This window comes from Arabidopsis lyrata, assembly GCF_000004255.2.
Source record: "Arabidopsis lyrata subsp. lyrata unplaced genomic scaffold ARALYscaffold_5, whole genome shotgun sequence".
NCBI classification, from domain to species: domain Eukaryota; kingdom Viridiplantae; phylum Streptophyta; class Magnoliopsida; order Brassicales; family Brassicaceae; genus Arabidopsis; species Arabidopsis lyrata.
Window position 1 is genome coordinate 12,867,537 of NW_003302551.1, and position 26,088 is coordinate 12,893,624.

Consider the following 26,088-nt stretch of genomic DNA (forward strand, 5'->3'; position numbering starts at 1 on the left):
GTATCTATTGTTCGTCATAGACCCAAGATTAAAAAGAATTTAAATATTATATCCATTGGATCTATAACCTTTCTTAGATTTGTTGTTCCATAATTTCGTCTCCGGAGGTATGAAGTCACAAGTCATATTAACAAATGTTACTCTATGCCAAATATTCAGTGCAGTTCTGAATATTATAGGAGTATTTCTCGTAAGTTCAACACCAACAATTAGATTGAGTAAACACTTTTGCTTCAATTTTGGTTACTAACCTACTATACACCAATTGCCAAAAAAAAAAAACAGAAGGTTTAAACCCTATTCAAATTTAATTTTGAAATCTAAGTTACTAAATCTTTAATTATATTATTTCCAAATTATTAGATTTATTCTAAATTTAGATATTCATGTAAATTATTTCTAATACCAACGCAGAGAAGATTAGACGAAGAGGCATGGAGTTGTATCATGCAATGCAAATAAGGTAAATATATATTTAGGGGATTAGATGTCTTTCTTTTGAACATCTATTTAAGGGGATTTTCTAAATTCTAATATAACGAATGTTTGTACTACACAAAAAATTTAACAAGTCAAAAGATGATGTACTTGTACTACAGTACAACACATAATACATTGAAGAAATCACAATAAATACAAACCGATTCTCTCTTAAAATTTTTGTCTACGACAAAATCCATCATAAACCCTATTACCATTAGTATCATGGATCATGATAACATGCATAACATGCCACCACCATCACCATCATCATCAATGTCGAATCATACCAAACCACACATGATGATGATGCACATGACGTTCTTTTGGGGTAAGAACACGGAGGTTCTATTCTCCGGCTGGCCGGGGACAAGCTCCGGCATGTACGCTCTCTGTCTCATCGTTGTCTTCCTCCTCGCCGTAATTGCCGAGTGGCTTGCCCATTCGCCGGTCCTACGTGTTGGTGGCTCTACCAACCGCGCCGCCGGGCTCGCTCAGACCGCCGTGTACACACTCAAGACTGGCCTTTCGTATTTGGTGATGCTCGCTGTTATGTCCTTTAATGGAGGCGTTTTCATCGTTGCTATCGCCGGATACGCCGTTGGTTTCTTTCTCTTTGGAAGCACTACTTTCAAGAAACCCTCCGATGACCGGAAAACCACCGAGCTTCTCCCGCCGTCGTCAGGCTGCGTTTGTTAAACAATTGAAATTACTGTTATTTTTTTTTTCTTAATTAAGAATTTTTTTCCTTTGTGTGTGGTTGGCTTTATATTTTAATATTTCTTTTTGGTTTAAGTCAATTAAATAGTAGAAGTTAAAATATTCTCAATTGATTTTTTAGGTTACACAAAATTAATTCCACAATTCCATGAATATTTTGGGACTATAAAGATTTTGGAATTTCTTGCATTATTGTAGTTTGAGTATAGTTGACAAATTTTGAACCACAAATTTATGATAACAAATGCTGTCCATAAAATGTTATTGTAACCCCATCAGTAACCATCCCCATTGGTTTTAAGTTAGTCCTCTGCGAGAAAAAATGATTCATTGAGAAACAAAATTGAAAATACATATATGGAGACAAGAAGAACTAAATTATTGATTTTCGTCGTATGATATGTCTATCTGAGACAAAATAAATGATCATTTAACTTTAACTCAGTCACTTATTTGATTCACGATCGAATTGGTTTTCGATCGGTTTAGATTCTCAAACATTATTTCCTTGTTTTGAAATCTAATTTAAAGTATATAAACCTTATTTTCTTTTCTTTCAGGATTCATTTCTTTTCGGCTCTAAATTTTATTTTTTTTACTTCTAATATTTTACAAACAAGTTCAAAAAAAAAAAGAAAATAACATGAAGAATAAGAGCCATTCAAAATCAAAAGATTTGCACGGACCAGGTGAAACATCTATATGAATGTTTAATGCATTGTCGAATACATTACATATATAGGGATGTGATTTCTTTAATAAAACTGATATTGCGAAAGCTTATATTAGTTCCAAGCTGTTTCTATATACCTTATCGCTATTAAGATAATTACGAAACATATATAACAAGTTAAATACTAAAAAACTAGGCACCTCGTTGACAAAAAAAATAATAAATAGGTTTATCTTGAGCTTAGCAATAATTTAGTAAAGGTCAAACAATAAACAAGTATATACTAATAAGTACACGAGTACGACCAAGAGAACGGCAAGGTTCACGCCTTTTCTTTTCTTTTGGAAAGTAATAATGATTCGAGGGTCTGACTAATCGATTTTTCTTTGAGAGGCCAAAATACTTGGTAAACATTCTTCAAATATTCTATAGTTCAATTCTGAGAAACCACATTCAAAGGATTGGAATTCAACCTGTGATTTCATCTAACCGGTTCTATTACCGGTAGGGTTGTTTAGTTTTGTTCGGATATATATTTAATCCGGTTTAGCTGCCCGTCAACAAGAAGAACAATTAACAAAAGGCATATATATATATATATATGTTAAGCCTTGACTTGCGCAGCAAGAAATTGTCTATTTCAGTCATTAAGAATATTAAGAGAATAACTAATCCTAGTTTCACAGATTAATTCACAATCTACTCATCATCTGTTTCTTCAACACTGTGATTAACAGAAGAATAAACCATTGTGCAATTTTTCTCATGACTAATTCACAATATACATCCCATTTTGGAACCTCTCTTCAGTATTAATTCTGTCATTTGAACCAAGAAGATGTGATCGACCATGGAATCTTTGAATCAGGTGCTTCTCAAAACACAGTTTAATATAAAAAAAAATAGTAATATCTGTACGACTGTACGTACTAAAAGAAAAGCCATAAAATGCATTTAGGTTTCTAACAACATGCATGAAGCTCTCAAAATGAGCCGAAACATTCACATTATATCTACTGGAACTCTTAAGCTTGGGACCATACAATTCTTGATTCAGTCCTTCAATCATGACATTTCTCGTGCTATTCGTCTTCAAATTGTAATAGACTAGACAAAACGGATCAAAAAATCGTTTTGGAAGCAGACAAATGTCGAAGGTATTAAAGGTACCGATAATGTCGTAGTCAAGGCCAGCAGCAGATTGGGGCAAATGAAAAGTAGTCATGGACCATTCTTCTTTCTCAGCATCTTCCACAACCCACATTCAAAAACTACCCTCCGTAGTTCATCAGAGTTTTATATGTATCCCACATATCCTCATAAAATCACCGGTATTTTGATGCTTTTCAACGTTTCAAGCCTAACATCGAAACTAACAATTATAGAAATATTATTCATGCCTCTTCTATTGGCCCCATAGTATAGTGTTCCGTCCATATACAGGGCCGGGGTTCGAGAAACATGAGGACATTTAGCACATGGAGCCTTTCTCCAAACTCTTTCTCCTCCTAAGACCACAACCTTCTGTTCCAAACTCCAACGCCAGTTATCAACAGCGAGAATTTTGTACTGATCTCCAACAAGATCGTACCCTAAAAAATAGTTACAACGTGGATCAACATCCAAATTGATAGGAGGATCTTTGTGTTTGATTTGGGGAAGAACATGGAGCCGCCTCGTGCTAGGGTTACAAATCCCCACTTTCCGTTTACTTCCAATGCATATCAATCCGCGAACCGCATTATATACCTTTCTCCCATGGAGTTTGAATAGGCTAAGATCTTTATAGCGTACCAAACGTGAAGGAGGGGAAGAGGAAGATACGTTTGGGTAAGGCAACGAGAACAACAGAATCACTTTTCCGAGAAAGTCATAAAAAGTGATGAGGAGACGAGAAGGAGCTGAGGAAGCAGCAAAATTCAGTTGCCGGTTTCTGAAATCTTGGCTGGTGATGATAGAGGACCAAAGCTTGGAGACACATTGAAATCTCAATAAAGACTTTACTGGTAATCTTAAGAGTGTCTCAATCTGGAGATCGAGAGGAATGTAGTCGGTGTCGGATTTGGACAGAAGATTGACTTTTTCTCGTGGAGACTCCCTTAAACTTTCTTTTGCTGCCTTTCTTAGCTATTTTTTTCTTCCGGATGACGCATAGTTGCGGAAAACACAACTTCACGATTGTCTTCTTCAAGACGTACGTCTATAGCTTAGATTTAAGTACCAGCTAGCTTTGTAGAGAAATAAAACCCTTTAAATAATACTAGAAAAAACTTCTTAAACTGGCCTAGCAAAACCTAAACCTAACTGGTTTTGATTTCTCAATCTATTAACAAGGAATAGTAATGAAGATTTCTCAGTAAGTACAGGCTCTCTACGGGAGTACGCATGCGAGCTTGGGGAGTATTAAGACCGTGCGGGTTCTGTGGCGAAAGAGACGAGTCAAGAGACCACCTCTTCTTTGCTTGCCCGTACACCTTCACCATATGGTCTGAACTCACCAAGCGTTTACTACAGAGGAAGCTGAATCCAGACTGGTCTAGGACACTAGCTTCACTCCGTTCAACTCAGTTCAACCTCACAGACAAGACATTACTCAGAATGCTCTTCCAAACAACTCTCTATATGATTTGGAGGGAGAGGAATAGTAGGAGTCACAACCAAGGTTTCAATACATCAAGTGCGTTGATCAAACTGATTGATAAAGCCATTGGGGATCGGATAGCATCACTGCGACTGCCGCCTACCTCGAACATTTGCGATTTGCAGCTTCGTTGGGAGGAGCTACGAAGATGTTAGAGTGGTTCTGTTTTTATTTTATACTCACGTAGTTTACTCTGTTTCTGGTGCATTCTTAAACAATTCCCCTGTTATGTATAGTCATTTTTCACATATACATTTAAGCAAAAATAAAAAAATAAAAACAATAGTAATGAAGATTTTTTAATTAAAAAAATATATATAAAATCTAAAAAATCAATTCATTGTGATATTTTTTCTCAAGACTTACACATCACATAAGTCACAACTGCTTTGCCCTTTTTCGGCCTCATTCCTATCGTATTTTTCCGGAGGAAGAAAATTATTAATTTTAGGGTTTTGTAGAGGAACAAAGCTTTCTGTCTCATTTTGACGCCGCTCATCAATCAGATGGCATCGATTGACATTCCTCTTGATCTCCAGATTAATACACTCTTAAGATTACCTGTAAAGCCTTTATTGAGATTTCGATGCGCCTCCAAGCTTTGGTCCTCAATCATCACTAGCCAATATTTTCAAAACCGTCACTTTATTATTATTACATCTTCCTCAGCTGCTCCTCGTCTTCTCATTGCTTTTCAGGACTTTCGCAGTGGAAACCTTCTGTTAGTCTCGTCACCTAACCCAAACGTATCTTCTTCATGTTGTGTGCCCTACAAAGATCTGAACATACTCAAAATTGATGGGAGCAAATTCTATGGTTAGGTTCGGGGCTTGGTATGTTTTAGAAGTAGATTAAGTGTGGGGATTTGTAACCCTAGCACAAGGCAGCTGCATATTTATCCACAAATCAAATTCGAAAAGGATCCATGTACTGATCCCTGGATCATGTACTTTTTTGGGTATGATCCTGTTGAAGATCAATACAAAGTTCTAGCCATTCATCATTTGAGATGGAGATTTGAGCACAAGGTTTTGGTAGTGGGAGGAGGTTGGAGAGACGCTCCATATCCCACCTGTCCTCATGTTGTTCGGACCTTGGGGCTGTATATGAACGGAACCCTGTACTACGGGGCCTCTAGGATGGAAATCAAGTCCCCGAATAATAATTCTATAATTGTGAGTTTCGATGTTAGGTTTGAAACGTTCAACATCATCAACGTACCAGCGGGTTATGAGAAGATGTGGAATTGTTCATCTGAAGCGGATAAAACTTTGATCAACTATAGAGGGAAAATTGGTGTGGTTGAGCACCCTCGTGATGGTAGTTTTCGAATGTGGGTTGTGGAAGATGCTGAGAAAGAGAATTGGTCCATGACCACTTTTCATTTGCCCCAATCTGCTGCTGGTCTTGACTTTGAGGTCATGGAAACCGTTTATAACGGTGAGATTTGTCTACTTCCAAAAGAATTGCCCGATCCGTTTTGCCCCTTCTATTACAATTTGAAGACGAATAGCATGAGAAGTGTCGCAATTAAAGGACTACCTATTTCCCAGACTAAGCCATTCCGTACCATTTTTGCGATCTTTATGTCTTTAGAAACCTGAAGTTAATTTCGGGCTTATATATGCTTAGAAATTAAATTTTGCTTTATATTTAGATACTATTAATTTTGCTTTGAGAAGCCCCATACGATTCAAAGGTTATATCTTAAAATCATGGTCGAGCATATCCCACTACCAGAACCTTGTGCTCCAATCTCCCATGCGAATAATCAACGACAAGCACTTTGTATTGATCTTCAACAGGATCGTACCCAAAAAAAAAGTACATGTTGCACGTACGAAATATTGGATAATTTTTGAATTGGGGAAAAGTAGGCAGCTCTCCCGTGCTGGGGTTACGAATCCCCACCCTTAATCTGCTTCTAAAACATATAAACCCCCGGACCGCACCATAGAATACTTTGATCCCATCAATTTTGAGTATGTTCAGATCTTTATAGGGTACACAACATGAAGAAGAAAAAGAGGAAGATACGCTCGGGTTAGGTGACGAGACTAGTAGAAGGAGCTGAGTAAGAAGTAATATTAAAGTGACGGTTTCCAAAATCTTGGCTGGTGATAATAGAACACCAAAGCTTGGAGACACATCGACATCTCAATAAAGACTTCACAGGTAATCTTAAGAGTGTACTAATCTGTAGATCAAGAGGAATGTAAATCTACAAGACGTGGAAGGTTAAATAATGAAACCTTGACTAGCAAACCCTAACTTAAACCTAATTAAATTTGGCAATTTTCCATTGTATAATTATATTAATCATAATTCTGGCTTATAAATCTTCAAAAAATAAAAAAACAAACATAAACAGAACTAGATAAATAAAAGATGCAAACGAAAAAGATAAGGAAGACCAAACCAAATATAAGAACAAAGTACAAAAACAACACACCAAAGTCTAAAAGGATCATAAGTTGTCAATACAAGCACTAAAAACCTGCAACTGGTAGTTGAGGTTTTCTTTTTTTTTTTAATGAAAAGATAAGCAAAAGACTCTAAATTGGTTTTAAAAGGGGGTACACTTACTCAGTACTCCTCCTGTTGGTATTCTCCTTCTTCCTCATCCTCGTACTCGCCTTCTTCATCTGCGGTTGCGTCTTGGTATTGCTGGTACTCTGAGACAAGATCGTTCATGTTGCTCTCTGCTTCTGTGAACTCCATCTCGTCCATTCCCTCACCTGTGTACCAATGCAAGAAAGCCTTCCTCCTGAACATAGCTGTGAACTGCTCACTCACACGCCTAAACATCTCTTGGATTGATGTGGAGTTGCCAATGAAAGTGGAAGCCATCTTCAGACCAGTAGGTGGGATGTCACAGACGGTTGATTTGACGTTGTTGGGGATCCACTCAACAAAGTAGGATGAGTTCTTGTTCTGCACGTTCAGCATTTGCTCGTCCACTTCTTTTGTGCTCATCTTGCCACGGAACATGGCAGAGGCAGTGAGGTAGCGTCCGTGTCTTGGGTCAGCAGCACACATCATGTTCTTGGAATCCCACATTTGCTGGGTGAGCTCAGGGACTGTGAGGGAACGGTACTGCTGAGACCCTCTGGAGGTGAGAGGAGCAAAACCCACCATGAAGAAGTGAAGACGAGGGAATGGAATGAGATTCACAGCAAGCTTACGAAGGTCAGAGTTGAGCTGACCAGGGAACCTCAGACAGCAAGTCACACCAGACATCGTGGCAGAAATCAAGTGGTTCAAATCTCCAACTGCAAACAGAGAATGAAGAAGTAAGTATCCGTCCTTCTATCCATATACACACTTATCACACAACCATATCAAAACAAGAGCTTAGCAGAAAAAAAAAAAAAAAACTATATTACAAAGCAGAGTTACCCTTTCACAATCACAAAAGTCGTTGATAATCATGCTCTACTATACAACCACTGAGTTCTGCATATCGCTTCCGTTACAAGAAGTACCAGATATTTACATAACACTTAACTAGATATTTGCCAATAAGAGTAAAGAATAGCAGTATTTGGGACTTATTGTGGTGATGACACCAATGCAGATAACCAGGGAATAGTAAACAGAACCAATAACACAAAACACATGAGGACTACAGGCAAAAATAAACCACTAAAAATAGTAACAAAACAATGACCAAATCATGTTCACCATCTATACACTAATGCATATGAACCATACAACAGAAGCATCTCAACTGATCTAAAACTCTGAGAACAGTATCAATGGAACCATGAATCAAAGAAAGACTTACAGCTAGGAGTTGTGAGTTTCAGAGTCCTGAAGCAAATATCATACAAGGCCTCATTATCAAGAACCATACACTCATCAGCATTCTCAACAAGCTGATGAACAGACAAAGTAGCATTGTAAGGCTCAACAACAGTATCAGAAACCTTAGGCGAAGGAAACACTGAGAACGTAAGCATCATTCGATCTGGGTACTCTTCACGGATCTTTGATATCAACAGTGTTCCCATACCAGATCCAGTTCCTCCTCCCAACGAATGACAAACTTGAAACCCTATAAACCAAAAATCTCACAGTTCAAAACCACGAAAAACACTTGAAACCAAAATCAACTCTAAAATCAAACAGATCTAGAGATTATTATACCTTGCAAGCAGTCACAGTTCTCAGCCTCCTTACGAACAACATCGAGAACCGAATCGATTAGCTCAGCTCCTTCAGTGTAATGTCCCTTAGCCCAATTGTTCCCAGCACCAGATTGACCGAAAACGAAGTTATCAGGACGGAAGGTTTGACCATAAGGTCCAGATCTGAGACTATCCATAGTTCCAGGCTCCAAATCCATAAGAACAGCACGAGGAACGAATCTACCACAACTAGCTTCATTGTAGTAAACATTGATGCGTTCAAGTTGTAGATCTGAGTCTCCGGTGTATCTACCGGTTGGATCTATGCCGTGTTCGGCGCAAACCACTTCCCAGAACTTGGCTCCGATCTGGTTACCGCATTGACCACCTTGGATGTGAAGGATCTCTCGCATTTTCGCTAGAAGAAAGTGGAAATAGAGATTGATTTCGAAGGATCTCGAAATCCGGAGGAAGGAGAGTGAATTAGGGTTTTCAGAAATGTGAAGGAGAGTGAGAGAGTATGAAGAGGAGTGGTTTTATAGAGAAGAGTTAACGGGTTAATTATTTTTTTAATTTAGTATTTTGCGCTGATTTGTTTTGTTTCGAAATTTAAAAAGTATACCACAAATTCAAAATTTTAATTTATTTTTTAGCGAATTCTATTTAATTTGAGGATATTTTTTGTCAGGTTACTGAAAAAAAACTGCAAATCGTAAGCAATGTTTTTATTCTGGCATTAACTTTGCCCATACATTATTAAATATAAAAAAAAGTTGGATATCTTTTAAAAAGAAAATGTGAAAAGTTAAAACGATGACGCTTTTGTAGGTGAGAGTGGAGGGGCGTAGGATCACGTGACGAAGCCCAGTGAACATTAATTATGTTTTTGTTTCTAATAATAATGAGAAAAGTATACGTTACATTATTTAATAGAACAGTATATCCCTAATTATTTGAAGAATGACCTAATAATCATCTACTAATTGTGTTCCGAAAATAAATTCAAACGGAACTATGTATACTACAATTGTTCATTTAACCAATTAATAATTATAAGTTTTTATCACACAAAATTATCAAAACAAAATAAAAGGTTTTAGTAGACAACCTAATTAACTTAGATTAATGTTTTTTTCAATCCAATTCCAAGGCATGGTACTGATGGTGATGGATTCTAATCCAACTATATTATTCATACATAATAATAATAAAAAAAATCATATTATACTTTGGTCATAAATAATTTATGTTTTAGTTGGTAGTATGTCACATGCCGTCACGTGCTTGTATGATATTCGCATCACTTCCTTATTAATCGCTCATTGGATCATGTTATTCAAAAAGATGTAATAATGTTGTAATCGAGGTTTTAGTTACATGTATTTCTTCTTGATTAGTCATCTCTATTAGTTTTGTATTCTGTTCGTTTCAATCTTGTTTTATTTGGGTATTTCGATATGTGGTTTATGGATTCTAGGATTCTAAGCAAGCTATTGAATTGAGGTTTTCATTAATAATTAAACGCCATTGAATTATTACCATTTAAATAACTCCTGTACAATTTTAGTTCAATGTGTGTTTTGGTTTTTGCTTGAGATAGATGATGTTTCTGTAGTTTGATTATGTGGTTAGAGATGATGATGATGATTTCATTTAGAGATGATGATGGCTATTAATTGATGATGATATTGTGCTATTGTTTGATGCTCTTAACATAGATGATTAAAACGATGTGCTTATTGAATAGTGCTTCACCATTTGTTCCAATATCTTTTTATTTTCTAGTTCTGGCATTACTCAGCAATGTCAACCCGTGAAATTGAAGAATTTTTCAGCCCCACTCCCACTTCCGCTTCTAGAAAAGGTAACTTTGTTTTTGTTTCATGATTATTGTCTCTAGGGGTTAATCCATGAGCCGACATTTACATGTCTGTTCCTTATTTATCCACTCAGCGCCGCACGTGTAACAGAACTCGTATTTGTATCTGTGAGGAACAAACAAAAAATCAAATCAATACATCGATAAAAAATGCAATTTTAAAAGTATGAATATGAAGTAAAAAAAATGTAGAAAATGAACCGGCATGTCATGTGGTTGCAGCCATAAACTCGTTCGACCCAAGTGGTACACACTCTGCATTTCTTCAATCCATGCCTCTTAGCCACAGACTCAAACTTTGCATGATTAGATATCTGATAAGTTTGCGTTTTTTGGAATTCATCACATGTTATGTGGTAGTGCCATTTAAAGTTGCAGTTTATGCAAAAAAACGTGCCACACACCATGCACTTTCTGGCTCCTACCTGTTCAGCACCAAGAAAGAATTCGTTTGTGTGTTTAAGGAGCTTGTCCTTCGCCATTAAAGCGGAACATGTGGGTTCCGGACAATAGACTCTGTCTCTCATGTTGATCTCGCTCTCCATCTTGCGCTGGTCAATCACACTAAGCTGTTCAGGATCTAAAATACCTACACAAGCCTCTCTATGAATTTCTGACTCGCAATCCTCTATTAGGCAGATTGCTCATTTCCCACATACTAGTGTTGTTCTGAGGTGTTCCTTCATGCAGACATCGCAGAAAAGGTGGAAACATCCAAGTACCTCGAACATCTTATCACACTGAAAGTCTTCATAGCATATTGCACAAGTCTCTTCGCGTGGTTTGATCTGGGAAGAAATAGCAGCTTCTGCAAGCTGATGGACAAAGGTGATGTCCTTGCATACTGGGAGTGATTGGCAAGACGAGAACCTCTTCTGAAGAAGACCCACTTCCTTTACAAGAGTTGCAACAGTGGAGTTGGTTGAGACCATTTTACCTGTTACCTGTAACATAGAAAACAATATATGCAGACTCAGTTTCAAGATTGATTTACATGTTTTACGATTTCATGTCTAACATGTTTATGATAATCCGAGGTTTTATAAAGTTGATCATCTAAAGTACGTACAGAACTGAAATAAAATTGCAAAAAAAAAAAGAAAAAGGATTATTCATGATACGATAAAAAAAAATATCAAGTACTTTGATTGATCGTATAAAGAATCAGAAATATTAATTACCTGGCAATTTTCATCACTTTTAATCTTGATTTCGGTGAAATCTTCCAACTCCAATATGAAAATCCGGAGAAAAAGCATATATAATCAAGATTAGCGGTTCAAGTTTTTTGAACAAGCTTACAAGAAGAATTGATACCTATACTGAAGTCTTTCCCGATCATTAAGATCATCCAAACACAGCGACTTAGGCTGAGTGTTAGGCATCTTTTAGAGTTGGGATTGATCGATGATTGATACAAAACAGAGTCTCTCCTCTCTTAGAAAAGATTAGGGCTAGATTTAACGTTAATAGGAATTTTTTTTCTCCGACGTTTAATACTTTAATTGTGATTTATGTCCTTTTATATACTAAAAAAGTAAAGTTAATAGATGTTCAAAAAAGTAAACTTGCCGGAAAAAAAAACAACCAAAGGAAAGTTTCAGAAAGGCTGTTTTATAAAAAGTTAAAATAATAATAGTTCATTATATTGTTGGTATGATTTTATTTGCATATGATTTCTACTCCACGTATCCACAAAAAATAAAATTCCAGAACAAAAAATAATTTATTTTCCTATATTTATATAGGACGACTCATCTTCAGTGGGGCTGTCAGCTGTGTGTTCGATGTTAGCTATTTGACACGGCTCATGGTAGATTTATTGAATGGTTGAAGAGAGCACACACCAATCTTATTGGACACATTTGACAGAAACAGTAACTTACAAACACATAAAAGTAGCAGAGTAAAGAGAACACACACCAATCCTTATTGGAAGTTTATTTTGTCGACATGACAGTGGCTGGTTTTACTAATATAAATTATATAATAGAAGGTTTTTCACTTGGTGGTGGTGATTGGTACGACAGTGACTCCGATGCTGTGAACAACATCACTAGCTTGTCCGTGGCATCCGACGATCTTGTGGCCTATCTCTCCGATTGAGAACTTCTCACCGGAGTCCATTCCAAACGGAGTTGACTCCCTTTTATTCGTCTTAAACTGAAGACAGATTATCATCGGTGTCTCGACTCCGAAAATCTTATCGTAGTAGCCATCTATGGCTGTTAGATATTCACCATCTTCAAGCACAAACTGCAAAGACTCGAAAGTAACAAGTATAAATGTGTATAATTTAAGTTATATATTAATTATTTGAAACAAAAACTCTTGTTGTTTATGGAATACCTCTTCAGTTCCAAGTAATGTCATCTTCCCATGGTCATCTCCGGATACAAGATCTTTTCCTTTATTGTACTCAAACTTGACAAAGGCTACACCATCGTTTCCTTGTCCTACAAGTATCCTCCTCACACCATCGTAGACACCATCATCCCATGCAACTCCTCCGTTGCCACCTATTGCTGGTAGTTTCTTGGCTGCAATTATAGGAGTCGGAGTAGGAATATGTCCAAAATATGCTCCAAGAGCATCAATAGCTGAACCATCCTTTCCATGGAACCCGACAAGCTTGCGACCCTTCTGCTCTAGCTTAAACTTCTTACCACCCTTATATCCAGAGAATGATGTTCTCCCCTTCGATGTTTCGAATGTAAGCGAGTAATGACGACATTGCGGAAGAAGTCTGGTTTATCATAGGTTGCTTCCACCGATTTGATGTATTCATCCGGATTAAAGCTCAAACTGCAACAAAATCAAAATTTAAGAATACTTCTGTCGCAAGAAATCAACAATTATATTTTTACTATATCTCACAGTTTATAGAAAATTTACCTTCAGTGATCTTTCTTGTTTCACCCCATGGTGACGTGTCTCTAACTTACCGCCTTTCTCGTACTCGAACTCTAAATAAGTTATACGAGAATTATCTTGACCAATATGCCACATGCCGTCACGTGCTTTTATGATATTCGCATCAACCCCTTATTAATCGCTCAGCGGATCATGTTATTCAAAAAAGATGTAATGACGTTGTAATCGAGGTTTTAGTTACATGTATTCTTTCTTGATCAGTCATCTCTAAAAGCAAGCTATTGAATTCTCACAATTTTTGAAGGTTTTCATTAATAATTAAACGCCATTGAACTATTATCATTTAGTTGATGCCAGACTATTAAAAATGCTTGGGAGTTGGTATAACCACCTCTCAAAATCATCTTCCTCGATGAGCCAATCTCTTACTTTTCGTTTCTTCTTTCTATAGAGATTTTTTCCAACTGTGGTTATTATGAACCTCACTAGGTTTTTGAGTGAGTAATATAAAGAGCATAACTTTTTTAGGTAAGCGAAAAAAAAAATGTGAGGAACAAATCTCCGCCAATTCTACTAGAGGAAATTAAAGCATTGATCAATAAGTGCTAGCTGGATAGATTTTAGTAGCAAGATAAAATGTTGTATTTTGACTTAATTATCTTGGTGTAGTCGTGGAGCTAAGGAAAATTGTAGAAATACTCATTCTGGGAGATGGGTTAGGAACTTTCTGAGAAGCATATATCACTTTGTTACCTTGGAGTCCAAGACAAGTTCTTTTTTTGCAACACTTTATTAAGATCGTGAATTTTCTTCTTCTTTATCTTCTTTATCTTCTTTATTACTTTAGTGTTGATCTTATTCACTCCAGATAATGTAATACGAGCCACTTAAAGAATCTTATGATTACTGATATGTTTTCTTGGATATCTTTCTCTAACACACATCTTTAAGAAGCTTTTCTTTGAGTGCAACATTAACCTCTCGAGAATATGGGTTACACTGCCTTGTCACTCTTTCTCTTTTACTCGATTCTCCGTTTTCTGATCTCCGTTAATATATACATGCCTTTAGGAAGTGGTAATGCCAAACGTGAAAGGTTGTTTAGGGACGTTTATATTTGGGGATTGCAACATCGTGATGAACCAACAAATTTGATGGTGATCTCAAAAAACAGCTTGTTGGACAAGAACTATGTTGCGGCACTTGTCCCATTAAAAGAGAAGGAAAACAATATTTTATTGACACTTCCTCAAGACCCATCAGAATTGCCACAATGTGTTGCAAGTTTTGTTTGGGTTTGGACTAGCCCCTATCAACTGGAGGGAGCCCTCCTGATAGCCAAAGCTGTAGTAGCTCACAAGTTGTTGCTCCTTCTCATACTTCTTCTCCTCGCAACGGAACTTCACTATGTGTTGCCAAAAAGAAGAAGAAACGTTCTCACAAATATCCATCCCAAGAGCACTAATATTCTGAGGACTAGTGAAGATACTACCAGAAGCTAGGAAAGAACAGTTACTTTTTTATAAGGGAAATTAAATAGAATAGCACATAAAAGATGCTAAATTACTCTAAAAAGCTTAGTCAAAAAAGGTAACAAGAAAAAATTAACTATGAATAATAAGATAAAATATCTTTAATGAAATATCCTTTTTTATTATCACTAGACTCAATTTAATAAATCATTTTGTAAAAATAAATTGGTTTCCGAAGTTTTGTTAACCCTAACTTCCTCAATAAGCATAAACTGAAAATTCCTCTTTTATCCGTATCTTATGGATCGATACCTCTGATTCCACTTAGTTTCACAATTGGCTATCATGAATCCACAACCCATCAATCGCTTAATCACAGACGATCATGAAGATAACGATCCTGCGAATATCTCCATGAAGACTACTCCTGGTTTGCGGGTTTTCAAGCCCATCATCCCTGATATACGTATGCCTCTCTTTCATATTTTGTATTATGTATTCGTAGCTATGATTATCATAATTTTGTTTTCATGTTTTTGACATCATATAGCTAAACGAGACCCTAAAATTTATTTGGATGATGCTTGGACAAAGCTAAAGCCAGCTATAAGAACCATCTTCCTCGATGAGCCACAAGATTATCACTGCTCTGAGATTTTCAACGTATGTTCTCGTATCTACTTTTGCTTATTTCTTCTTTCTTTCTAAATGTTTTTTCTTGAATGTTCTTGCATCATCCAGGCTGTTCATAAAGCATGGTGGTCAAAGTCATCAGGAGAAACCCTTTACAAGCTGATCTTGGAGGAGTGTGAGATATACATCTCTGCAGCTATACAGTATTTCGAATCGCATTGCGATGATGATCCCTCTGTTTTCCTGCCACTCATGGAGAATTGTTGCCTGGAGTTTCGCCGCAAGTTGCAGGATCTCTGTAGCATTGCGTATGAAGGTCATACAGTTGGTCTGAAATCATTGTGGGACTTGGGTATTGAGCTTTTCCCCAAGCATCTCTGCTTAGCCTCTAAAGTTCGTGACAAGCTTCTTTCCATCAACTTAAACCTCATTAGAGATCAAAGGTACATTTCTGTTACATTAGGGTGGATAGATTGGTAAATGTCATGATATTAGAATTATCATTGTTATTACGTGTTGATAGATTTGGATTTACTGAGATCACTCTTTTGCCTTTCTATTGTTACCACCAGATTAGGCAAGGCTGTTGACACGACTCAGCTAAAGAATCTTTGGGTTTTGTTGCATGGGCCATGGTTCTACAAGTCGGGCTTCTTCGAGAAGCCTTTTATGGACTGCGCTGTTGAGTTTTACTCAGCAGAATCACTGCAGTTCAAGGAGCAGTCCGACATTCCCCATTATTTGAAGCATGTCGAGCAAATGCTGCGTAAGGAGAAGGAAAATTGCAGACACCTCTACTTTTTTAGAGGGTTCAAGAAATCGTTGATGGAGGCTGTTGAGAGAATACTTCTAAGGGATCATGTTTCTGTCATTCTTGAAAAGGTCCTCATAAGCAGCTAGCTCTCTTTTCCCTTTGATCTCTTTGACTTTTGTGAACAATATGTTTTCTAAGCCCTTGTGGTTGCAGGGTTTTGTGAAGTTTATGGATGAGAGAAGCCATGATGTCCTTAGTAGGATGTATCGTTTGTTCTCTAAGATGGACTTACTGGGGCAGTTGAACGATGCTTTGAACTCCTATATTTTGCAAACCGGGCAGAAGATGTTAAAGGAAGACTCATCATTGGCGGAGTTGAAGAAAAATATTGACAAGATTTGCCACACTTGTTTCTCAGAAGATGCTTCGTTGGAGAAGACAGCCAAACAATGTTTTAAGGATCTTGGTTTGCCTTGGGAGGAATCAGAAACAGAGTCTCTGCAGATTAAACGGATTCGATTCGATCGGCTAGGGCGTTTACATTATGGGCGATTCTTATGATTGTTATAAAAGACTTAATTATGTACTCGTCATGGAAGTTGTGGTTGCTATCTAAAAAAAAATAAAAAAATAAGGAGATGTGTTTTGTATGTTGACGCAACAAAAATATGCAAGACGTAGTAGATGTTTATAGACTAGCATTACCTATTTGGAGGAGGCCGCGTCTCAGCTCGAGAAGTCTTCCTCTACGTCCACGTCTCCGTCTCCATACAAAGGCAGAAATTTCCACTGGGTGTTTCTTGGATGTCCTGGTGTTGGTAAAGGAACCTATGCCTCTCGTCTCTCTTCTCTCCTCGGCGTTCCTCATATTGCCACTGGTGATCTCGTTCGTGAAGAGCTCTCCTCCTCTGGCCTCCTCTCCTCTCAGGTAAAAATTCTCAATTAATTAGCGATTAATTTTTGTAGCTGTGTGGTTCTGTTGATTTGTTCTTTGTTTATTGTTGAAACCACTCTCTATAGAGATGCTCAGTGAAGAAGACATAGAGATCAATTGATTCTATGATTTTGAGATTTTGAGATTTTGATTTGTGTGTTCAGTGATCTTGAATTGAGTCTGCTGAGAAAATTGGTCTCATTTTGATGTAAATGTTGAATTTTGGTTGTTAAGTCTCATATGAGGTCACAAATGTCATCAACATGACAACATGATGTGCTAAGATCAGATTTTTCCTTTGAAATGAGAATTCTTTTGGTATAAAGAGGATCCAATGATGGATAACGAATTTGGGGTTGTATATATCTTTTGTGTAGAACTAGAACAAGGGTTGAAACATTGAGTTTTACTATATGTTAAAGACTGTTCGTTGTTAAGTGATTAGCATATCTGTATTGGTGTAGCTGAAGGAGCTTGTTAACCATGGGAAATTGGTTCCTGATGAATTCATTATAAGTTTGTTATCAAAGCGGCTCCAAGCTGGCAAAGAGAAGGGTGAATCTGGTTACATTCTTGATGGTTTTCCAAGAACCGTAACACAAGCGGTAAGCATTGTATATTGCTTTTGTAGAATTCAAGCTAAAGGATGGCTGACTCTTTGGTTCAAATACCTTGACAACTCTGTTTTTTTTTTTTTTTGGTCTTGTAGGATACACTGGAGGGAGTAACTAATATCGATCTGGTGATCAACCTGAAGCTTCGAGAAGAGGCATTACTTGCGAAATGTTTAGGAAGAAGAATTTGCAGCGAGTGTGGTGCAAACTATAACGTTGCGTGCATTGATATCAAAGGTGATGATGATAGTCCCAGAATGTATATGCCTCCTCTTCTTCCTCCGCCAAACTGTGAATCGAAGCTTATAAGTTGAGCTGATGACACCGAAGAAGTTATCAAGGAAAGACTCCGGATTTACAACAAAATGGTAAAAATATTTCTTCTAACTTCTTCCATAGTTCCATGATTCAAATTTTCATAGAATTAACAATGTTTATATGTTTTTCCTCTTTCACAGACTCAACCAGTGGAGGAATTCTACAAGAAGCGCGGGAAGCTATTGGAATTTGAATTACCCGGTGGAATCCCCGAGTCATGGCCAAGGCTCCTTAGAGCATTACACCTTGAAAACGATAAACAGTCTGCAATAGCCTAATCTCTCTCTGCATTGTATGGTTGAATCAAACAACGTGTACTACATTCTTTGCTCGAGTAATCCTCCTCGTGCATATATGCTTAAGATAGTCAATAAAAGAGATACATGTCCCTTTGTGGTTATTTGATGCATATATTATATAGTGAAGTTTCTTTGTGGCTTCTGGTCCACTATAGATAGTTGAAAACTCTTTTTGTCATACAAACAGAGTTTTGACTTACAACGAATTGTTTCTATATGCTTACCAAAGAAATTATGTAATTCAATATCTACTAGTTATGTCGACAATCTAATCGGCAAGTTGTATAATTATATACCTTACGGAGTGTCGCAGTGTCTTAGAGCTTTGTGTTCTTCTGCTATGAAGTTTGTGTTTTGTCCTTCTGTTGATGACTTCGCGTCATTAACTTGCTCCTTAGGTTTTTGATATGTAGAGTTCTGCAATCGCAGGTCAGAAAGGCCTTGTTAATGCCAGCAACAGATCAGATGTAATATTCACAATTGGTTTTGAAGACCAAAGAAACTCCAATTGTTACATACACTGAACTCTTGACTATATATGAGAGTCAGAGAAAGAAGAAGACTGACTTGGATAAGATTCTAGGGACTGACTATGACCGGCAAATCTTGCTTCAGTTGCCTGAAAAGTTTCAGAAAACAAATGGTGAATTAATGCACCCAATGGAAAGTCTAGTTTTTTACACGAAGTTCACTTGATATATGCCTGAGAAACAGACCGTGGTGAAGGTTGTGCTTTAACTTGGCCAGATTGATACTGCAAAGTCGCCTCCAACATGGACTCTGCCATAACTGCCCTCTTCTCCATCTCATCGAGTGCTGCAACAGCTTCTTCATACTTTTCCTACACCATTAGCATTATCATAATCAGGATAACTTTTTTTGTCGCCTCGAATACTGTGTATTCTGAGACAAAGAAACTCTAGCAAGATGACATCCTCATAAAGTAAACATGCCATAAGGTATCATGCTAAAGAAGAACCAGCAAGCTCCAAATTTCTATAGCAAGTAGATAAGTCAGTCGATAAATCATACACTTAGTTGACCATACACACACAAAATAGAGGTAGCAGTTAAGACTCTTTGAAACAGATAGGCAACACACTTTCATCAATAGTTGTAGTCATTAGTCAATGCAAACTTTCTAACCTGAAGCACTTCAGCAGCATGTCTCTGAGCTGCTGCATCCTGCTCAGCAAGTCTCCGTGCATCTTCTGTTACTTTATGTTCTTGCTCCATCCGCATCAAGACCTTCATAAATTTCAAGTGGTCTAAGAATTACCATACATTGAATTGCAATAGAAGAGAACAGATTAATTTGAGAAGTAAACAAGTTGCAAATGCAAACCTGTATCATAGTTAGCACCTTCTTGTTCCCTCTTATCAGAAACAAGTCTTCGAAGCTTTGTCACCTCTTGCTCTAACTGCTCAATCTACCCAAAATTTATGTTCAGTAGCATGAAACAAATCAGACTATCTCAAATAGAAGGAGCAAGTATCATCCTTATTCATGACAGCATAGAAGCAACTGAACCTACACCCACATGCTTAATTAGGAAACAGAGTTTCAAATCACAAACGGGAATACCTTAGCATTCAGTTGACGTCGATTATCTTGTTTGACCATCTCCATGAGAGCTATCTCCAACTCTTCAGCTCTATAATAACATAGGAAGTGATCGAGGAATAATAAGGATATATATAAAAAGTTCACGAGTGATTTCAGTATTTAAAGTCATATACTAAGATAAGAGATTAACCTTAGTTAAGTGGATCTTTTCTCCTCAAGCAACTTGTGGAGTTCACCCTTCAACCAGAGAACCTGGAGTCGTTGTGGGCAAATGTTTTTATTCTAAGTTGACATTGCAATTACTTGCACTAATGCGTACTTATATTCGCAGTAGTGGTATTAGTTGGTCCAGCTAAAGTTCATGTAAGAAACTTTCTTAATTGTTACTACCCATCACATTTATCTTTCAAGTTCCTAGGGGCAACATCTCCAACCCAACAGAAAGGATGACACAAATTACCTGTCCTTGAAGATCTTGAAAACAATCTATCTCACCATCCCCAGTCAGGCTAATAAAGACGTCGTCTGCATAACTGGATCCTGATTCAGAACGAGATAAACTCCCATTTGACGATGAGGCTTTGCTAGCTAAAACAGAATTTGGGTCTTGCTTAGAATTATGTAATTTGGTCGCAGGGCCTTTTGAATCCCTCCAAGCTTGAAGCCCCTTTAATCTTTCCTCAAATGCAGCTATTACTGCTGGCCTGTGTTTGCTTCTTAGTTCCTGCAATCTACTTTCATGTACATTTTGGTAACCCATGCAAGCAGTGAAAACGAGCTGGCTGCTATCAAATGTTGAACCAGTCATTGACTGTAACAAAGTAACAGCATCTCCAGTGTCCTTGGTTGTAACCAATGCAGGACCTGATATGGCAAGCATAAAAATGTTAGAGCAATTCCATTGATTATTACTTAAATCATATGGACACTTAGGTTCAACTGAGTACCGTAAAATTCCACCAATGCGAGTGCTGTTCTGAAAAGCATAACACGATTTCCTTCAAATAGAAGCACATCCCACACTCTGAGAACTGTTATACCAAAGAAGATATTTTAGACTGACATTCAGAAAAACGTAAGAATATATAAACAATTTGCCTCTAAAAATAAAGTTTAAAATTCCAATTTCTAAAAACCTGACCACTTTCCCATGGAAGCATATTAATGAAGATGGAAAGAAACCATGGCCCTGTAACACAAGCCACCTGGACTCCAAGAAAATCTAGATGATGAACTGCAGATGGACAGAAATCACAAAGAGTGTTAGCACCAACTCCAAATTTTTGGTAAGATGAAACAAGACTATGAAAAAACTAACCCAATTTAGGAAATCGCTCTCGAAGCAACTCCTCCAGAACTCGTTGGTCAACCTGGGGAAAGTAAAATCTTTTATGATGAGATCACTAGTCGGCCCTAAAGGATAGGAAAATACTGTACGACAAAAAGATTACTGTTTTACCTGGGACTCGATCATCTCTTCTGAATAATAATCATGGAAGTAGTCATCAATGATTCCTATAAGCGACCTTAAAATTCGAAGTAATATTTAGTTAACTTACATGTTTGTTAAGAAGAAGATTTGAGGAATGGGCTAACAGTAGTTAATATTCAACCAGAAGAAAAGGAAGTCATAGATACACGAACTTCACACAGAACCAAAGAGTTTGATTTTCATTGAAAACCAAAATTAGGAGTTGGAGAGTAGTTTCCGAACATACCAAAAGGCATTTTCTTCGGGCATCAGAAGTAATAAAAGTGCAGCGAAGAAATTCATTGCCTGCACATGATGTATTGATTCAAGATAACAAATAACTGAGATGTTCAATTTTGTGAGCATGAATACAGAAGTGACAGTATTTAATAACCGAATACCTGACAGTATCCAACAGAGGGATTATGCCTAGCATAGGCAGTTAGCAATCGCCGCAGAGCATTTCTGAAATCATCATCTAGGGCAGGATGACCTGGAAATGTCCGGGGTAAATCCTGTAATGAAATAAGCAACAACTTGAGAAAAATGACCAAGATCAACAGGAGTCCAGTACTGCACCATTTGTTAAAAAATACTGGATGCCAAGTAATGGAGGATAATACAGTTGCTAACCTTTTCTATCTGTCCTTTCCATTTTTCTACAACAGCGATGGGGTCTGTACTTGAACCTTTCTCATCTGCATGCTGCATGTGCTCCTGCTCTATGTCGTTTCCTAGACTATCAGCAGCTAGCAGATTTTGGTAATAATTCTTGACCCGACGTTTCTTGACTCCCGCAAATGCTTGCCAGAGCTGAATATTTGTATATATACTTTCAGATTATTGAGCAGAAAATAAGGATAATAAGAACTAACTATCAATAGCAGGAGAATGCTAGACAAGAGAAGGAGATAATACAGAATGATAGGATTTACTACCTCACCCCTCAGAGCCATAGGTGCCCCGCCATGAACAAGAACTTCAAGTTCGTCTTTCCAGGGGCATGCAGATATTAGGGAAGTTGCATCAGCAGCAGCAGACATGCTGGAGACACTTGTACTATCTGAAGAACCATCCTGAATTGGATCTGATCTCTCCACTTCATAGAACTCATCTTCAGAATCATTCTCAGACACTCCCTTTGAAGATTTGGTCTCATCAGTAGAGGGTAAGGAATTCAATTTCTGAGCTTCTTGCTCGGCATTTGTGGAATCCCCCTTTATTTTGACACGGACACTCATCAAGTCCTCAATTGCTTGAAGAGATGGTCTGATCTCAGCCCACAACAGAACTTTGTGCACATTTTTCTCTGCATTGGGAACCTCATCTTCCTCTCTCGCATTCCCAGGATTTAAATCAGAACCTGGCTTGTCAGTATTCAGATCTTTTCTTTCAGCACCCTTGTTTGATTCCTCTTCTATTTTCTTGTCACTTTCACTTGGATTGACATGATTATTTTCAGACGATCCATTCGACACACCAAATTCTGCATGATCTTCCAGGAAATTGTTCCACCTGGCCGACCTCTCCTCTTCTTCCTCCTGCAGTTTATCAGTAAAAAACAGCATTAGAATGTTAAGGTGAAACATCGAGTGACAGTGACTGCGTCAACCATTAAAGAACCAAAAATGACTTATGATCTATGAAGCCTTTCGATATTGATTATACCAAGACCATTAAGCGAACTTCTAAGTTTAGTCCACTACTGAATTCTTTCACACAGGGGTTTTCCCTGTAACAAAGCTTTTTTATGGGATCACCAAATTTTAAAAGAACCAATCCTTTTTTTCTAAGAATGCGAATGTGCACTAAATCATGTAAAAGAAATTTCCGAGTAGAAAATAAAAGTTATGGAGATAGAACCTTGTAGATATTAACATATTCTCGGTATCTTTGCACATGCTGAGGCCTCACAGAAAATCCATATGCATCCCTGTTCATAAAACCAACCACATTAACTTCCTCAGTACTAAGAATATTTCAATTCCATCCATAAATCAAACAAAATCTCCGTCCATTGAAACAAATTGCATCCTTGACAAACCATCTGATTTACAACATATTTTCACTTTACACGACCCTCTTCAATTTTGTTCCAGTAACTAAGCTAAAGATCAAATCATTATCAATGATCACTAGATGCTCAACTAGTGATCTAAAAAGACGGCATTTTGCTCAGCAAATCGAGAGCAGAGAAGTGAGAAACCGCAATTTCAAAAAAACATCCCTCAAATGTAGTACAGTAGAAACAGAAACCCAAAGAGCTAGGAAATGTAGCAATGGAGAAGCTAGAAAAGCGATACCTTTTGTGGTCAGACTTAGAAACGGCGTCGGCGATCATAATTCCTTAGTCGGAGAACGAGATCTCTCCAAGTAGAGGCGGTGATAGTTGAAAAATATGGCTGAGCGAAGAAGAAGATCCGAGGGAGCAAGCAATACTAATTGATCTTCATTACACGCGACTGAAGTTGAAAAAAGAAGATGAAGTTACTACAGAGACGAAGAAAAAGGTCCGAGATTGTAGAGGACGTTATTACATACTTTAATTATTTTCTTTACTTATCATCAAATTCCCGAGACTTTTGTCCTTCTTTGGAAATACACTTTTACTATAGATTAATAATTTTGGGCCTAAATCAACTAAAGCCCAACTTGTTTCGTGTTTATTTAAAAGTCATTTATACCCTTTTGAGTCCACGTCACACACACCGTCTTCCCAATTTCTTCGAATTCCAAATCTTTGAATTTTTTCAGGTACCCTTAAACTTCATCTTCTTTGACTTTTACCTTTTTTTTTTTTTTCAATTTTGCAATCAAAAATCGAAGCGATCCAAAATAGTAGCTCGCCCATGCTCAGATCCGGTCTCGCTTCGTTAATCGTCGATGTCAATTTGCGGCGCACGTTACGTCCATCCCCAACTTTTTCTTTTCCGGCGCATCTTAGCCGCTGCATTATCACTTCCCGTTACTCCTCCCGTACATCTCTAAGGTTTCCGATTCGCCACCACCGCATTTCCTACTTTTCTTCATCCTCTTCGTCGGAGCAAAGCAGACCAACTTCCTCTTCCCGAAACAGTTTCAGTGGTCACGGTCAGCTTGATGGTGATGGCAATTCTTCACCGCCTCCGTCGCAATCATCTTCCAAAGTTCTTACATTACCCACCGTATTAACACTTGGCCGTGTCGCTGCCGTTCCGCTCCTCGTCGCAAGTACGTTACTTTGTTACCTCCAATTGTTTTGGATTCGAATGTGTCACAGTATTTGAACAAATGGGTTTAATAAGTGATCATGATCCATTCTGGGTTTGTAGAATCATTTCGTGTGCTCAATTTTTTGTTTTGCTTGAAAACAACATTAGACACAGATACACTTAATCTTTGGCTAATGTGGATTTTAAGCTTTCCTCTATGTTTTATCGAACGTCTAGTTTCCATTACTTCTAAGTTCTAATCTTGTGGGAGAGGTCTCAGTCTTTTTTGGATTGTATATTATGTAAAATTGTTCATTCTTTTGTTTTTGCTTGTAGCCTTTTATGTTGATAGTTGGTGGGGAACAACTGCTACAACAAGCATTTTCATTGCAGCAGCCATTACAGACTGGCTTGACGGCTATCTTGCCCGCAAGGTTCTTTCTTTTTACCATTATCTGTGTCTTCGATATGTTTTCCCGCATTTCACATTGCAATCTTAACGGGTCTAATCATGTACAAATTTCAGATGAGGTTAGGTTCTGCGTTTGGTGCCTTTTTGGATCCAGTTGCAGATAAGGTGTGCAGACTTGTCTTCCTCTAAGCCTCCTCCTTTGATTTTTTCTTAAGACTAAGCTTCATTTATTATAGTGGAAAAAGAGATCTATGTAGACTAGATACACATATCTCTGATTTATGTATGTCTTGGACTTTCAGCTACATTGATCTTACTGTGTACAAAACCTATCGACATTGCTGAATTAGGACCAGTTCCATGGTTATTGACCGTACCTTCTATTGCAATCATTGGTAGGGAGGTAAGATTTATAGCAAAATTGATTGTAATTCCTTGATATCATTCACTTGCAGAATAAGTAAACATGTCCTTAACTATATAAAATACATTTGTAGATTACTATGTCAGCAGTAAGAGAATGGGCTGCATCTCAAAATGGGAAGCTGTTAGAGGTAACTTAAATCAGCAACATCTATCTCTGATATTGTATCGCGTAAGAGCTTTCTTTTTTTTTGTTTCTGTTCTTATTGAATCGTGGAATGGGATTGATTGATGCTTGCAGGCAGTTGCTGTAAATAACTTGGGCAAGTGGAAAACCGCCACGCAGATGACAGCACTAACCATACTTCTTGCAAGCCGGGATAGCAATGTTGGATGGCTCGTAGCTTCAGGTGCTGGCTTGCTTTATGTATCAGCAGGACTATCAGTTTGGTCTTTAGCCGTTTATATGAGGAAGATATGGAAAGTACTAATGAAGTAGTATTAGTAGTAGTAATTCATCTATTGATTTTGTTTTGCTTTGACCTGCATTTGGATATATGTATTGATGGAAAGGGTCTCAGTCATCGCCTGTACAAGAGCACAAAACTTGAATGCTGCAACACTTAAGTAGTTTGAGAATATGTAGATGATTTTGCTTTGCAC

At 37.5% G+C, this 26,088-nt stretch overlaps 7 protein-coding genes and 3 pseudogenes across 7 annotated transcripts; 5 read left to right on the top strand and 5 right to left on the bottom strand.

Moving 5' to 3' along the window:
• Positions 1-428: 428 nt before the first annotated feature.
• LOC9313586 (copper transporter 2) lies at positions 429-1,389 on the top strand. Its single transcript, XM_021025022.1, has one exon. The coding sequence runs from the start codon at positions 706-708 to the stop codon at positions 1,177-1,179; it is 474 nt and encodes a 157-aa protein (XP_020880681.1). The 5' UTR covers positions 429-705; the 3' UTR covers positions 1,180-1,389.
• Positions 1,390-3,153: 1,764 nt separating this feature from the next.
• Positions 3,154-4,356, bottom strand: LOC9311880 (putative F-box protein At3g47150). The gene is made up of 2 exons (XM_021026191.1): positions 4,249-4,356; positions 3,154-4,000 (listed from the first exon to the last, which is right to left on the bottom strand). The coding sequence occupies exons 1-2, from the start codon at positions 4,354-4,356 to the stop codon at positions 3,191-3,193; spliced, it is 918 nt and encodes a 305-aa protein (XP_020881850.1). The 3' UTR covers positions 3,154-3,190.
• A 431-nt stretch (positions 4,357-4,787) lies between these two features.
• On the top strand, positions 4,788-6,600 carry LOC9313587 (annotated as a pseudogene).
• A 309-nt stretch (positions 6,601-6,909) lies between these two features.
• Positions 6,910-9,151, bottom strand: LOC9311881 (tubulin beta-2 chain). The gene is made up of 3 exons (XM_021025021.1): positions 8,664-9,151; positions 8,302-8,571; positions 6,910-7,786 (listed from the first exon to the last, which is right to left on the bottom strand). Exons 1-3 carry the CDS (start codon positions 9,055-9,057, stop codon positions 7,101-7,103), a joined length of 1,350 nt encoding a protein of 449 aa, XP_020880680.1. The 5' UTR covers positions 9,058-9,151; the 3' UTR covers positions 6,910-7,100.
• A 1,396-nt stretch (positions 9,152-10,547) lies between these two features.
• LOC9313588 lies at positions 10,548-11,782 on the bottom strand. The gene is made up of 5 exons (XM_021026192.1): positions 11,705-11,782; positions 11,246-11,467; positions 10,949-11,074; positions 10,725-10,837; positions 10,548-10,629 (listed from the first exon to the last, which is right to left on the bottom strand). The coding sequence occupies exons 1-5, from the start codon at positions 11,780-11,782 to the stop codon at positions 10,548-10,550; spliced, it is 621 nt and encodes a 206-aa protein (XP_020881851.1).
• A 576-nt stretch (positions 11,783-12,358) lies between these two features.
• LOC9313589 lies at positions 12,359-13,547 on the bottom strand (annotated as a pseudogene).
• Positions 13,548-15,105: 1,558 nt separating this feature from the next.
• On the top strand, positions 15,106-16,817 carry LOC9311882 (putative cullin-like protein 4). The gene is made up of 5 exons (XM_002875768.2): positions 15,106-15,335; positions 15,420-15,532; positions 15,611-15,945; positions 16,075-16,384; positions 16,470-16,817. Exons 1-5 carry the CDS (start codon positions 15,215-15,217, stop codon positions 16,815-16,817), a joined length of 1,227 nt encoding a protein of 408 aa, XP_002875814.2. The 5' UTR covers positions 15,106-15,214.
• Positions 16,818-16,848: 31 nt separating this feature from the next.
• Positions 16,849-18,515, top strand: LOC9311883 (probable adenylate kinase 6, chloroplastic). Its single transcript, XM_021026193.1, is given in 5 exon segments — positions 16,849-16,860; positions 16,951-17,184; positions 17,655-17,795; positions 17,900-18,172; positions 18,263-18,515. Coding segments are annotated over 5 exon segments (798 nt in total). The 3' UTR covers positions 18,401-18,515.
• A 60-nt stretch (positions 18,516-18,575) lies between these two features.
• LOC9311884 lies at positions 18,576-23,997 on the bottom strand (annotated as a pseudogene).
• Positions 23,998-24,230: 233 nt separating this feature from the next.
• Positions 24,231-26,083, top strand: LOC9313591 (CDP-diacylglycerol--glycerol-3-phosphate 3-phosphatidyltransferase 1, chloroplastic). The gene is made up of 6 exons (XM_021024088.1): positions 24,231-24,669; positions 24,987-25,084; positions 25,177-25,227; positions 25,325-25,465; positions 25,560-25,616; positions 25,727-26,083. The coding sequence occupies exons 1-6, from the start codon at positions 24,309-24,311 to the stop codon at positions 25,922-25,924; spliced, it is 906 nt and encodes a 301-aa protein (XP_020879747.1). The 5' UTR covers positions 24,231-24,308; the 3' UTR covers positions 25,925-26,083.
• Positions 26,084-26,088: the final 5 nt, after the last annotated feature.

Bases quoted from the DNA above. Each gene is read 5' to 3' on its own strand.
- LOC9313586 (XM_021025022.1), top strand. From the start codon at position 706: ATGGATCATGATAACATGCATAACATGCCACCACCATCACCATCATCA.
- LOC9311880 (XM_021026191.1), bottom strand. From the start codon at position 4,356: ATGGTGAAGGTGTACGGGCAAGCAAAGAAGAGGTGGTCTCTTGACTCG. The intron at 4,001-4,248 runs GTAGAGAGCCTG...AGAAAAAAATAG, and splicing joins AAGCTCGCATGCGTACTCCC to CTAAGAAAGGCAGCAAAAGA.
- LOC9311881 (XM_021025021.1), bottom strand. From the start codon at position 9,057: ATGCGAGAGATCCTTCACATCCAAGGTGGTCAATGCGGTAACCAGATC. The intron at 8,572-8,663 runs GTATAATAATCT...TTTGGTTTATAG, and splicing joins GAACTGTGACTGCTTGCAAG to GGTTTCAAGTTTGTCATTCG. The intron at 7,787-8,301 runs GTAAGTCTTTCT...CTCTGTTTGCAG, and splicing joins GAAACTCACAACTCCTAGCT to TTGGAGATTTGAACCACTTG.
- LOC9313588 (XM_021026192.1), bottom strand. From the start codon at position 11,782: ATGCTTTTTCTCCGGATTTTCATATTGGAGTTGGAAGATTTCACCGAA. The intron at 11,468-11,704 runs GTAATTAATATT...TCTATGTTACAG, and splicing joins AAAGTGATGAAAATTGCCAG to GTAACAGGTAAAATGGTCTC. The intron at 11,075-11,245 runs GTACTTGGATGT...GTGATTGACCAG, and splicing joins AGTGTGATAAGATGTTCGAG to CGCAAGATGGAGAGCGAGAT.
- LOC9311882 (XM_002875768.2), top strand. From the start codon at position 15,215: ATGAATCCACAACCCATCAATCGCTTAATCACAGACGATCATGAAGAT. The intron at 15,336-15,419 runs GTATGCCTCTCT...GACATCATATAG, and splicing joins GCCCATCATCCCTGATATAC to CTAAACGAGACCCTAAAATT. The intron at 16,385-16,469 runs GTCCTCATAAGC...TTGTGGTTGCAG, and splicing joins TTTCTGTCATTCTTGAAAAG to GGTTTTGTGAAGTTTATGGA.
- LOC9313591 (XM_021024088.1), top strand. From the start codon at position 24,309: ATGCTCAGATCCGGTCTCGCTTCGTTAATCGTCGATGTCAATTTGCGG. The intron at 24,670-24,986 runs GTACGTTACTTT...TTTTGCTTGTAG, and splicing joins CGTTCCGCTCCTCGTCGCAA to CCTTTTATGTTGATAGTTGG. The intron at 25,617-25,726 runs GTAACTTAAATC...TGATGCTTGCAG, and splicing joins AAAATGGGAAGCTGTTAGAG to GCAGTTGCTGTAAATAACTT.